At 43.2% G+C, this 12,585-nt stretch overlaps 1 protein-coding gene across 1 annotated transcript in view; it reads right to left on the bottom strand.

Moving 5' to 3' along the window:
- The window catches only part of LOC135369864 (serine/threonine-protein kinase mTOR-like), a 30,856-nt gene that overhangs the window by 15,777 nt on the left and 2,494 nt on the right, over positions 1-12,585 (bottom strand). The window contains exons 2-23 of the mRNA XM_064603436.1: positions 12,157-12,396; positions 11,858-12,090; positions 11,407-11,508; positions 11,092-11,190; positions 10,310-10,447; positions 9,590-9,883; positions 8,229-8,341; positions 7,969-8,142; positions 7,203-7,328; positions 6,972-7,135; positions 6,506-6,589; positions 6,262-6,380; positions 6,081-6,174; positions 5,164-5,369; positions 4,303-4,425; positions 3,769-3,852; positions 3,274-3,366; positions 3,072-3,206; positions 2,808-2,937; positions 1,427-1,671; positions 604-690; positions 352-519 (exon numbers count right to left, since the gene is read on the bottom strand). Of these exons, the coding sequence (XP_064459506.1) occupies positions 352-519; positions 604-690; positions 1,427-1,671; positions 2,808-2,937; positions 3,072-3,206; positions 3,274-3,366; positions 3,769-3,852; positions 4,303-4,425; positions 5,164-5,369; positions 6,081-6,174; positions 6,262-6,380; positions 6,506-6,589; positions 6,972-7,135; positions 7,203-7,328; positions 7,969-8,142; positions 8,229-8,341; positions 9,590-9,883; positions 10,310-10,447; positions 11,092-11,190; positions 11,407-11,508; positions 11,858-12,090; positions 12,157-12,396 (3,251 nt within the window). The remainder of the gene's footprint in view (positions 1-351; positions 520-603; positions 691-1,426; positions 1,672-2,807; positions 2,938-3,071; positions 3,207-3,273; positions 3,367-3,768; positions 3,853-4,302; positions 4,426-5,163; positions 5,370-6,080; positions 6,175-6,261; positions 6,381-6,505; positions 6,590-6,971; positions 7,136-7,202; positions 7,329-7,968; positions 8,143-8,228; positions 8,342-9,589; positions 9,884-10,309; positions 10,448-11,091; positions 11,191-11,406; positions 11,509-11,857; positions 12,091-12,156; positions 12,397-12,585) is intronic.

Genomic DNA, 12,585 nt, shown 5'->3' with positions numbered 1-12,585 from the left:
AAGCGGTGGATGTCCTACGGGAGATGCTTCTTTCTAAAGTTGATTATTATCATCATTCTACGCGTTTTTCGTAAGAGCTGTCGTATGCTACGGTAGTCGTCTGCACGTTCAAAATTCAAATTTTCACTGTCCAATCACGTTGCAGATCTCGCGGACCGACGCGCAGCGCTCCTAGTGGATTGTGCGGATGGGCTCGTCATACTGGGTTGCCGATTATGACATGGTCGTTATAATCCAGTAGGTCGTGGTTGGTACCAAACGTCCCTCGGACGTCTCTGGGATCACGCAAAACAAGTTGCCTTATACTTGCCAAATGTGGTAACTTCTGGTATGAAAAGAACAAGAAACTACCTTGGCAGTCACTGTGCGATCAGGGCTTGTGTCGTGCATAAACACTTTCAATGCTTGTGGCACCAGCTTTGGGAGATACACCTTGATTTCGGAGCCCAAGGACATGACGATCTGCTCTACAAGCATGATAATGGTTGACTGGATGGGGCTGTTCACATTCCAGAATTCCTGAAGCAGTAGAGATTATTAAGAAATGAAGTTTATGCATCAATTACAAAGAGACAAAGTCTCGATCAATGAGTGCGACATTACCTTGATTAGGAGAAAGATGTCATCGAGGTAGTTCCGGATGTGTTGTTTCACAATGGCAATTAGGAGACCAAGTTGTTGGAACAGGAACTGGGTAAGAAAAATCATTTCTATGAACAGGGTTTTACAAGGAACATTGAACAGAAAATTTGAGAGATAACAAACTTTAACTTGGAGGATATACATGTGCTGCAATGTATGTTCCATATCATATTCGCAGCCAACACAAATTCATGGCTTGTACTTTACTGGGGTATGCCTTTTGATTGATACAGGTATCACCAGGGTAGTGTCCATACAAATACATGTAGACACAAACCTGCTGTGTTCTAGCCACCTTACTGAAGACACACTCTACTTTGGCATTCCAAGAGAAACATGGCTGGAGAAACATGGCTTACAGTACCTATCATTATACACAAGGAGGGGGAAGCTACCATCAGCGTTTTCATCAGCACCTTACCAATATCTCATCAATTGATGAATAATCTGAATAGGGCACAATAATCAATATCTGACAACACAAGTGCAGCAGCATCCCACAAGCACCAAAAAGATTATGATAATGATGGAGTTCTTATGGCGCACAAGTAACTGAGGCTAGAGTACAAACTCTCCAATCATAAACACAAATAAATTCCCCAATTACCCATAAACAAACTCCCCAATCATAAACACAAATAAGATGCCCATAAATATAAACTCTATAGTTCCATATAAACAAAAACTCCCCATAAACAATCATAATCCCCAATCATAATCACAACATAAAGTTATTGTTGGCTATAGTCAAAAAAAGAGAAAGAGAGAGAGAGAGAAAACTCACCTCTCGAAAGCTGGTGTCAGCAGTGCGGATGACATTCAGCAGGGAAGGCACCACCTGAGGAATATAAGGCACGCAACGGAGGCCCAAACTTTTGATGATGCGGACAAGTGCTGTGACAACTATGGTGTGGTGTTGACTCAGAGTGGGATCGCGCATCACCCTCATCAGCGCAGACACCGCTATCGCAGGGTAGAAGTCTTCCAGGGAGCCTCCGAGACTCACTAGCATTTCGCTGGCTCCCATCTCTGCACACACGAACATTTCCTTGCTGCGTCAACGCACTTAATAATACGAGGAACTGCACAGTCTGCAAAACTTTTCAACAGTGCAGTACACAGGGACGCTCCGTGAAGTTGTCTTCGGCAGTCGCCGCTGCTTATTCACGATAAAAAACGACTCACCGACAACAACGATATCAAACAGCAGACAATTTCGTTACGTAGTACGGTAATTGTGACACACTGTCGTGCAAAGACGTTGAGGCGGAGAATCGGCAGAGACACATTTTTACGACTACCGCTGCACGTTTTAAACCCACCTAAGAAGCGGTCTGAATATTTGCCCATTGCCTGCTGAGTTGGCCCCATTTCGGTCTTCTGGAAAGAAAATCGCCCATCTACTTCCGGCACTGCAGTACAGTACAGTACGGTTATTGCAGTTCAAGAGCGCCATGCTCTACGTTATCTTAGTTGGCTAGTAGTCGTTACGTATTGCTCACAAAGGAAGCTGTTACACAACTGGAATAGTTGCCTGTCGGAGGTATCTCTGATTCCGATAATGGGAGAGGAGGAACAGGTGAAGGATCTGAGGAAGCAGAAACAGACGACATATTGGTACACTGCCTAGGAAAAGAAGCGGTCTCAGTTCCTCGGAAAAGGAATGTACAGTTTGGTCACGTAATATACGTTTATAAATATGTTTGGTTACGTTATGGTTTATGTTATATACGTTTGGTTACGTTATGGTTTATGTTATATACGTTTGGTTACGCTATGGTTTATGTTATATACATTTATATACTTTTGGTTATGTTATGATTTACGTTATATACGTTTGGTTACGTTATGGTTTACGGTACATACGTTTGGTTACGTTATGGTTTACGTTACATACGTTTGGTTACGCTATGGTTTATGCTATATACGTTTGGTTACGTTATAAGATATGGACCAATGCGAATGACTGTTGCATCTGAATATGTCAGCCACGGCCTTCTTTCAGCAGAAGCCTTACGAGTAGTGCACTTCAAATATAGTTGTGAAGTCTGCGGTATCCCTCTAATCTGGTATGCCTGGTATCTCAAGCTAACTGATGTTGGTTGAGTAAAAGCTAAAGACAAAACACACAGGCAAGGTTACAAATATTTTAAACTTTCAGTTACCCTGGTTATCCGGTGTTACGACACTGATGCTCACAACCCCTCCAGAATCGCTGCAGTCATCTATCATCCCCATGTTGAGTTTGTGCTTGAATGGATCCAGAGCACCCAGCAGTCCCAGCACTCTGATAGCCTGGAAAGGGAGGGCAGAGAACAAGTTGTCTCAAAAAGACACAAAAACGCTGCGAGCATATGTGGAAGCATTCGACTTCACAACGGCACATCATGCTGCCAGATGGCAACTGCGTGGAAACTTTTTTTTTTTACCTCTCTGCGGATGCTTGGGAACTGTTCCACCTTGAGGAAATTGAGAAGAACGTCTAGCAGAGCTGGGTACTTGTGGTAAGGGTCCACAACATACCCAGTACTTTCCACCAGCTGCCCCAGTGTCCACAAGCTGATCTGCAACGGAAAAAAAAATCGACGTGTCACAATAAGAAACAAAAGATGGACGGAAGTGATTATGAACCTCTCGTTTGGGCAGTGATGATGAGTCCTGGAGCATGTCTATGATGATGGGCAGGAGCTTGTCCATCCACTTCCTCATTTCTGTTCCACTCACCTATAGAAACGATATAGCATGGAAAGGATGGTATGTTTGATGGTACGGATGTTACTTTGAACCAGACTTCTGAACAAAGTTTGCACGAAAAAGTAGGGAGACGTTCTTTGTGTTGTCAACGTGTTTGTGTCATAAAACTCATTATGTGCTGTCTTCAACATATCAAACACTGACTCATGGGCAAGATAAACAATGAGATAAACAATGAGATAAACAATGAGATAAACAATGAGATAAACAATGAGATAAACAATGAGATAAACAATGAGATAAACAATGAGATAAACAATGAGATAAACAATGTCTTGCATCTGCCGAAGACATAGTGCTTTGGGATGCAGTGGTATACATTCCAACACCTTCATGAATGGTGCAGAAGTTATCATGCAAGTAAATTTGTACCTGCGCTTGCTCTCCTATTGCGGCAAGCACGCAAATTACAACTCCCGGGTTGGGGTCAGGTGCTTCGAGCTTGGGGATTAATACCTGGAAGAAAACAGAAGCAGCGTAAAGTACACTTGTGTTACGTATGTTCATCTACCACTATTGATGTAAATGAGGCCAAAAGACACATTGAGCTAAAGGTACCCTGGGGTAAGATTGCACACTTGCACCTCAGATTAGACTTACGTCGACATGAAAACGAAGGCTCTGGGAAAACACGCTAACATTTAAGACTCCAAGCTACTGAGGACAGCACTGAGGAATTTTCTCAATGTTCGAGACCGAATCTTGTCCAATCCAATTGTCCAAATGATGTCCAATATCTTCATCAATAGTTCATGAATCTTTAATCGTATTTGTCGTACTCACTTCTACCTTTCAACCTTGTTGTTCCTAGTCGATATTGGGCCAATGCATTCTTACACCATCCTCACGTTAGCGAACTTGCCTTCTAGTAATCCATTGTAAGACAAACTAAAGAAATGAACTTACAGAAAGAATGGGCTCTACGTATGGCCTAACCAAGCGGGGAGCATTGGAGAGAAGATGCCCAAGCATTTTTGCAGACTGTTCCTTGTTGCGAACCACACCTGAGTGTTCCAGCTCTGTCAAGATCTAGAAACCGACATTCACATCATTACTTTGAACAGTAGCTACAAGACAGAGGGTCATACTCACACTATGAAAACCAGCGAGTGTTACCGAAACCAATAGTGTTTCCGTTTCTGTTTCGGATACCCAAAGATCTGTTATTGTTTCCGTTTACGATCAAATTTTGATATCGGTTTCAGTTTGAAGTAGATATTTCGTTTCTGGTTTTGTTTCTCAGTTATTTTTGTTTCAGGTTCCATTTTCGAAAACAAATTCGAAAGAAATGAATTCAACATAGCAAACAAGCACATCCAACACTGACAGTTACGGCTGGACAGCTTGATACAGATTGGATTGGATTGTCTAGTCTAGAGTGCGCCTTCACAGTCGGATGTGAAGCGCGAACTGCTCACTGGCTTCTGAGATGCCTGCACCTGCATCATAGACACCAGCATCTGCACATGTCATGTGTTTAGTTGTAACAGGCTGCAATAAGCTGTGAATACCAAACGTAAAAAAAAAAGAATTTGTGGGGTTGCCTGTTCAGGAATAACTGGGGTCGAAAAATAGGTTGCCATTGTCGTTCCTGTCCTTTGAATTCTGTTTCTGCTTCTGCTAATGGCAATGAAAATATTTCTGTTAAGGTTTCTAGTCTTGTTTCCAACAAAGTTCGGGCAGCAACCATTTCTGTTTCTGTTTCCCGGTAACAAACCCTGATTAAAACTGAGGGCATTGCTTTAAGAGGTACTGGTTATTCTATACCTGAATGAGAACCTTTCTTAGGGGTGGCATGATATAGGCGGGGTTAAGGTTGCTGAGGCGGCCAATTGTGCACAGTGCCAGCTCGCGTATCTCGAACGCTTCATCGTTGAGCAGGATGAAGAGGGCGCTGAGGTTCTCTGCTTGCGCTAAATGGCCGTCAAACTTCTCATCCAAGGAAGCCAGGACACAGTATCGTACATCCGAATCTGGCAACATTGGTAACAGAATAATAGAGGAAATGCCACAGATGGCAGGCATGTTTCATGTTCATATTCCTGAAACCCCCGAGGCTAAGGACAACGAAATCGGACACACTCAGACAGAGTCTCACACACAGCTGGACTTTACTAGAAAGACGGACAAAACTTAACTTTGTTTGTGTGTGTGTTTTCGTAGTCCCTTGTCTCAGGGTTTATTAATAATATAGTAGCTAACATAGCAGAGTGTAGTACAGGATCAGCTGTCTCCATTAATATATTTAAACTCTGTTCTGACCATGTCAAACTTCAGGTGACATATGACCCTAGCTTTGATGATGTTCTCATGCACAACATTATATCTGCTAGAATTATTCCTCCCTGTGCTGGTGCCGAATTTTTCCCTACGAGCTGATGTAAAGCTGAGGGTGCCGCGAAGAATACAGATAACTGCCGAACAGACGTTTTTCCCTTAATACTTGTGCCGCCTATCAAGTCAGAGGCATTTGAACAAACAGCTGATTGCACAACAATGTTCAATATTTTGGAGCCCTGGACGAAAAAATTCTCGGTTTTACTAAGGCTTTTGCAGAGTGCGTCGTAAACACTCTTGCACCGTTAATTACGTACCAGTAGTATATGCGTTATCCGGTAAAAGCTAGAGCCATAAAACAATGCAGCTCCAAATCTACACATAACACGGGAGAAGCACAACTTTACCCGTATCAGTAACACCAGCTAGAAGCAGCTTTCCGAGCACGATCTGCACAGTCTCCATGAGGGTGCCGCTGTACTTGCCGGTGCTCTTCATGTTCTGCGTAACATTCAGTCCCCTTATTTCAGTATCACGTCAATCGGCCTCCCACAACTTCACAACTTGAGAGCTCGTAACTAGGCCTACCTCCAGGGCAGGTGACAGGAGACAGCAGCAGGTACGAATGGCCTCCAGCCTCACTTCCTTGTACTCACTCGAGAGATACGTATCGGCACAGTGCTTTACAAATGGCGTAAGCGTCCGTCCTGAGTTAATTAATTGATTTATTATTATTCATTTATTATTTTAGTTCGAACCATTGCATCTGCGTAGTTTCTCATGCGCTTACACTTGAATTCTCTCAGGTAAGCACATTTACGTGGCTACTGACCTTCAAAGTCAAAACTTCCTAAAGTCTTGAGTGCAAGCGTGATAGTTGCTGGGTCGTTGACGTCAGCCAATCCAATCAATGTACCTACAAACATTTGTTTGGGTCAGAAAATTTTCCCGAAATCCCCCTTGAGGAAAATCTTGTTTGAAATTCTTGTTGAAAAAGCAGACACATATATAGATTATTTTTTTAAAAGTCACTTTGAATGTTCCGAGTGAAGGTTTTTGAAATAAGTAGGATTTATGCAATTCACTAAAAATTGCCGCATATAGCTGCCCGATGACTGCTCGATAATTCTGACTAATTTCCTGGCTCCTAGAAGGCCGAAAAATCGGTCGGAGACTGTATTTGCGTAATATATTACGGTACGAGGTTGCTGCTCATTGCTGTGCGGAATCGTGCTTGCCAGAGCAGGCTGAAAGTGCTTCAGAACCTACTCAGCTGCAATCGTGTGTGATCTACCAACCTGGAGACTGTTGTGCGCTGTGCAGGTGTTTGGGCATTCCTGGATGTCGGAGAGGCTTGTGCATCAGAATACAAGACAAAGTCTTCAGCAGACCATCCTGAATATCTTTCTTCAGGAGAGGAATATGCATCGAGATTTCGTGCAATGCCGCGGTGAGGGCGGGGCTAAAATGTGACGACGAGACATTTTTAAGTCGAAAAAGACTCCAAACGGTCCTCCAAACGTGTCTACCTCAGTCCAGTATTAAGCATAGGTTCGAGTAGATCTTTCACTTCAGCTACGATGAGCCTCTTGTGAGCCCTGGCAAGGAGGCTGATGCATGTGAACACGGCAGGATCGAGGGTCAAGCCTTTCTTCCTGTTACACAAAATAAAATTATGCACTCCGCAAGAATCTAATGGAAAATGGAAATCAATTCTGTCTTCAATCAAAGACACATGCAGAAACCCACAGAAGAAGAAGAAAAAGAAGCAGGAGAAAAGGAAGAAAAAGGAGAAGCAAGAGAAGAAAAGAAGAAGAGAAAGAAGAAAAAAAGAATAAGGAAAGAAGAAGTAAAAGAAGAAAAGAAGAAGCAAAAAAAGGAGAAAAAGAAAAGTTGAAAGAAATAGAGAAAGAGAAAGAAGAAGAAAAAGAAAGACAAGAAGAAGAAAAAAAAAAAAAAAACTGCAGCATCTGGCATTGCGCAAAATGCTGGCTGGTTTATAGGATCATCGTTAGTGGTCAATTTTTAGTCAGGTGGCCACTGTCACACGGCCCAGCAAAGCTATGGACGGACCTACGCGGTAACTGTCACTCAACTGAATCTGCAATTTAACTGAATAAGAAAAAAAAAGGGGGCAATTTTTATTTTATTTAACAAACACTTCTAGAACCTTGCCCCCGGCATAATCAAATTCCTTACCCCTCACAAACTTACCACTGCACCAACCTACAGAATGAATGGTTCTAGCCGTAACAATTTGCACACATCGTGACAAGCCCGAGCACAAGAACTCACTTCGACGGAGTAGCATTGCTCGGGAGGGAAGCAGACACCACCTCCATGATACGAGGCAGGTACTGCTGCATGTGATCCCCCACAGCAACGGCCAACAGCCCGATCGAGAGGAAGGCCATGCTGCGTTCGCGCCTCAGACAGCCTAGCAGGTAACTCATTGCTTCGGGGAGGTACCTGAAGTCACAACGGTGTCGATTTATGCAATCAATCAATCAATCAATTTTGTAAGAGGAGGACGTCTGGTGGTAGTCGTTACTTACGCTTTCACGAACTTATCTGTTTGGAACGCAGCCAATCGCGGAATGACAGCATGTAAGACCTGCTGGATGTGGGGGTTACGAATGCCGCGCTGTCGGAGGACTTTGTCGCATATCTGTAATCATGAAAGGCATTGTAAGGTATGAAAGAACTGATGTTCTGAGGCTGGAACAACATAGAAGTTACAAATACATACAAAGCCTCAATTTGCCTAAGAAATTAACGATGAAAGATGAAAGTCACTGAAAAGGGCGATCCAGAAGATGTGGGTTCGAGTCCTACAGCTGGCTAACTTTTTCACTGACTTTCATCTTTCATTGTAAGGTAATCTGTAAAAGTTAAAACAAACAGAAAAGAAATGCACTGGTGCAAGAGCAGACCATGCTTTCCCCTTGGCTTTCATGTTGGTAACTGAAGAAACTAACGAAAGTACAAAAAGTGAAAAAGAGAGGTCTTCGGCGGGGAAGGGTAACGGTAATGGTAACGGAATTAGAAACAGTATATTACCAAAATTTGAGATATACATTGGAGGAGTATACTATTACCGAAACAGAAACAGAAAAGCATAACATGGTCCTCCATTACTGGAAACAGAAACGGACACGAAATTGAAAGGTCCATATCGGAAACTGGTAACTGAAACAAAAATGTAGCAGTAACGAAAATGGAAACGGCAACCAAAATACATCCGTTATCCTTCCCTGGTCTTTGGGTAGGTAATATTATCTAGTTAGATTAGTATTGCTATTCGTAATTGTGTTAGCTGTAGGTAATACTGCGTGAAAAGTTTATGTAAACGAAGTTGAAAGTCACTAAGCCTTAGTTTGCCATGTCAAAGAATCCATGTAGTCAAAGCCTGCTAGTACAGTCCCCGCAGTAAACGTGTGGCCTATGCCACCACGTACCACAGCATTTGAGTTGAAACACAAAGCAGGAAGGAAGCCTGCTTTTGTGATGACACTGCAGGCTGCAGTTATGTTGTGAAAGAGCACGAGCAATGGTTTTACAGGGGTATACGATTCAAAAATAACGTGCCATTTCAATATTTGTTGACTGTTTGCAAGATTGCACAACACTTGCTCAAAAGTTACCAACTTTGTATACCGCATTGTAACTCAGCAGATTAGTGCTTCATTGCCTTTTCATGGCAGTTAATGCCTTTCCAAGATGTTAATTATTATTACTAATTGTGACAATAACAATTTCACATTTATTTTCATGAATGTAGCCCTAGAATTCCTTACAGCCTTTCTTGCAACCTCAATATTCCTGAATACAGCCACCAAAACTTATTTTCTCATGCCTACACATCATGGCAGAAAAATAGCGCACAAACTACGTATATCATATATTTTAGCATTACCTGATCAAATTTTTTCAGGAGTAGGGCCCTGCAGGTAGCGCTTTCGTGTGAGGGGACGAGTAAGTGCCGAGATCTTTTGCTGAATACTGGCGGAAGGCCTCCCTGCGGGTTCTTCTGCGTCCGCAGCAGCACGCTGCTGCCCCGGGAGGTGGTGCTTGAGCCCTTCTGATGCTGCTGCATGTGTTGCAGTGCCCGAAGGGACTTTGCCAGGGAGGGGCCCACAGATGGAGGCCTCGGAGATTCGCTCCAGCCTTGCTGGGCTGTCGTCAGTTCTTCTAGGTCTTGTCGTACTCGCTTCACAATAACGGGAGTGTCAGTGTTTCTCATCCGCTAAAGTTAGGCCGAAAAGGAGCTCTTTTTGCTACCCCAGAATGTCTCCTTTTCAGCGTTTCTGTGCCTGTTCATTCATCTAAAATGCGAGCTGCACTTTTCAATTTCTCACACAAAATTCAGTTTTTCCATCTGACATCACCAATTTTACTGTGTCAACGACTCTCGAAATGACAACAAATTTTTGCTCCGCAATTCTCAAAAAGATAAACGCAAAAACATGAGGGTTTAAGTACGTAGAATGCTTTCTGTCGACGGGCAGGTATATCACAGAGGCAAAACCAGACACTATAACACCTGCTCCTCAGTGGAAAGCTTGAGAAGGCGAACACATTTCGTTATTCCTTTAATGCGCAGTTACCTTTAGTAAGGAGTTTAATAAGCAGTTACCTCTCCTTCAAGGTTGCCACATTTTAGCAGCTCGTTGATGACGAGTAAAGAGCCGTGGACTCTATCCTCTCGATTTATTCCCTTTTCCTTGGGTCCGATGATTTCTTCAAATCCAGCCTCTGCCTCTTCGTAACATTTCTGAAAGACATTTCATCAGATAAGATACAAGAGTACCAAATTGGCTTCAATATGTGATGGGCCCCATAATTCTATTGTACGTACATCATCACTCGGATGTTATGTCTAAGACTGATCCATGATTCATGCACAATCCAACGGTCATTTGGATGCACATTAATAGAGCTTCAAATGGATGCTAAATTGTTTGTTAATTGTGAATTATTTCATTACAAATAGAGCTGCGCAAATATTTAAAGCTTTCGAATACTGAAGCAAATAATTGTGTATTTGGTTTGAAACCTGATTTGAGGATGGAACCCTATATTTCAGTCAAACCGGAGTCTTTCTCAAACCAAATATGTCCTAAATGTTCCAAAACAACAAGCGCAAGCCTGAAAACGCTAGACGAGAAGTTACACAACAAAGTGATTGCTTCTTCAAACAAAGATCCCAATGCGTACACCACCTACGTATACTCTATTTCTGCCATCTACATGCGTGGATGCATTACATGTATTCAGTTCGGCTATGTAACCATTTGCTTACTATCTGCTTCAGTTAGATAACCATTCACTTTGTATTCCTATGACTATTTGCAAGTTATAACCAGATAAATATTGCACTTATGAAGGATTTCATTGGGAAAGAGAAGTTATACGAACCAAATACCACGGAGGATTTTGTGTGTCTTTTGTTTCTCTCTGAGCCATTATTGCGAGGGCAGCTCGGAGTGCAACCACAGCTACTTCTCGAATCGCAGGCTGTAAAGACATACCGGTCAATCCCACGCAGCACAACACCTTGGCCCGATATTGGGCCGACATTGCCAATATTGGCCCAATATTGGGCCGACATTGCCAATATCGGTCCAATATTGGGCAAAGATGTTGTGCTGCTCGGGATGACATGAACATGTGTACAACACGACACATCATTTTCTACTTGAAAATGAAAACGAAGACGGGGATGTCACACACCTTTTGATCTCTTATTGCAGTGAAGATACATTCAAAGAAGGGCTGCACGTTCTGAAAAAACAGCGTTGGAGCTGACGTCGCCATTTCCTGCAAAACGAGTACCTGGAGAGAAGAACCGAATAAGCAAAAATAACGCTAAACAATGCATGCATCTGCATTGTCTGAAGATTATATCGCAACCAGCCTGGTCATTATCCCATTCCAAGCTGACTTCATTTCACGAGCCTCGTGCAAGCCCGAAAACCTTCTCCGTTTTCATTACTTGGATATCACACCATCTTTCACAAGTTGCACGTTCTGGACAAGCTGTCCAGTTATCGATGCACGATACTTTGCTCCGAAACACGACTCCACGTGCCCACAGCAATGTGTCGTAAGTCGATGAATGACCGGACTTACTGCAAACAGGTTCAACGAGAACTAGAGCTCAGTTATGAAGAAACAAGCTTACTGCTGCATGTCGTTTGGCTTCGTTCCTTTCCTCCTTCAACCACTCGATCGCTCGCTTGACCGAAAAATTGACATACTCTGCAGTGAAGGAGCTGCTGGCCAAAGTGAGACGCCCCATGGCATATGCAGCAAGCTCCATGACCCCTGTGTCGCTCGAAGGTAGCAATATCCGCAGATAGTTTGCGAATCTGCTGGGTCCACGGGTGCCTCTCGACTCCACGCCCACCAATTGTACTGCGTAGCATGTGTGCATGTTACAGGCGCATCGGTACGTGTACGTTTATTTAAAGTCCTGCTTACCGATGGCAAGAATGCCACCCTTCTTTTCGCTGACGTCCGAGCTGGAGACCATCTCGAAGATGTGTCCGTTGAACTCATCCATGAAGGCCGAGACGTCTTCAGGCCCCATTTCTCGGAGCTCTGTGGTGACATAGTGGTGTAGTTCTTTTGCCGCCTTGAGTCGAGTGTCTTCGTTTCGACTCTTCAAGCCAGCCACAAAGTGGTTGACTTGTGCGATCATTAAAGATTTCACCATAGCCCCTGTATTAGACAAAATATGTCTGAGCATTCGGGGGTCACTCAGTTTGTTGTTAGTTCGTTTGTTATCTGCCGTGGTAAGAAGCAAAATCGACTACGAATTAATTCGCAAAAGCACATTTTTAACATGAAGGTTTCATGCGAGTGAACCTTAGCAATTGTGCATGTAAGATAAACTATCAGAATTGCGCT

Source organism: Ornithodoros turicata, chromosome 10 (assembly GCF_037126465.1).
Source record: "Ornithodoros turicata isolate Travis chromosome 10, ASM3712646v1, whole genome shotgun sequence".
NCBI lineage: Eukaryota > Metazoa > Arthropoda > Arachnida > Ixodida > Argasidae > Ornithodoros > Ornithodoros turicata.
This window is presented reverse-complemented; position numbering and strand designations above follow the sequence as displayed.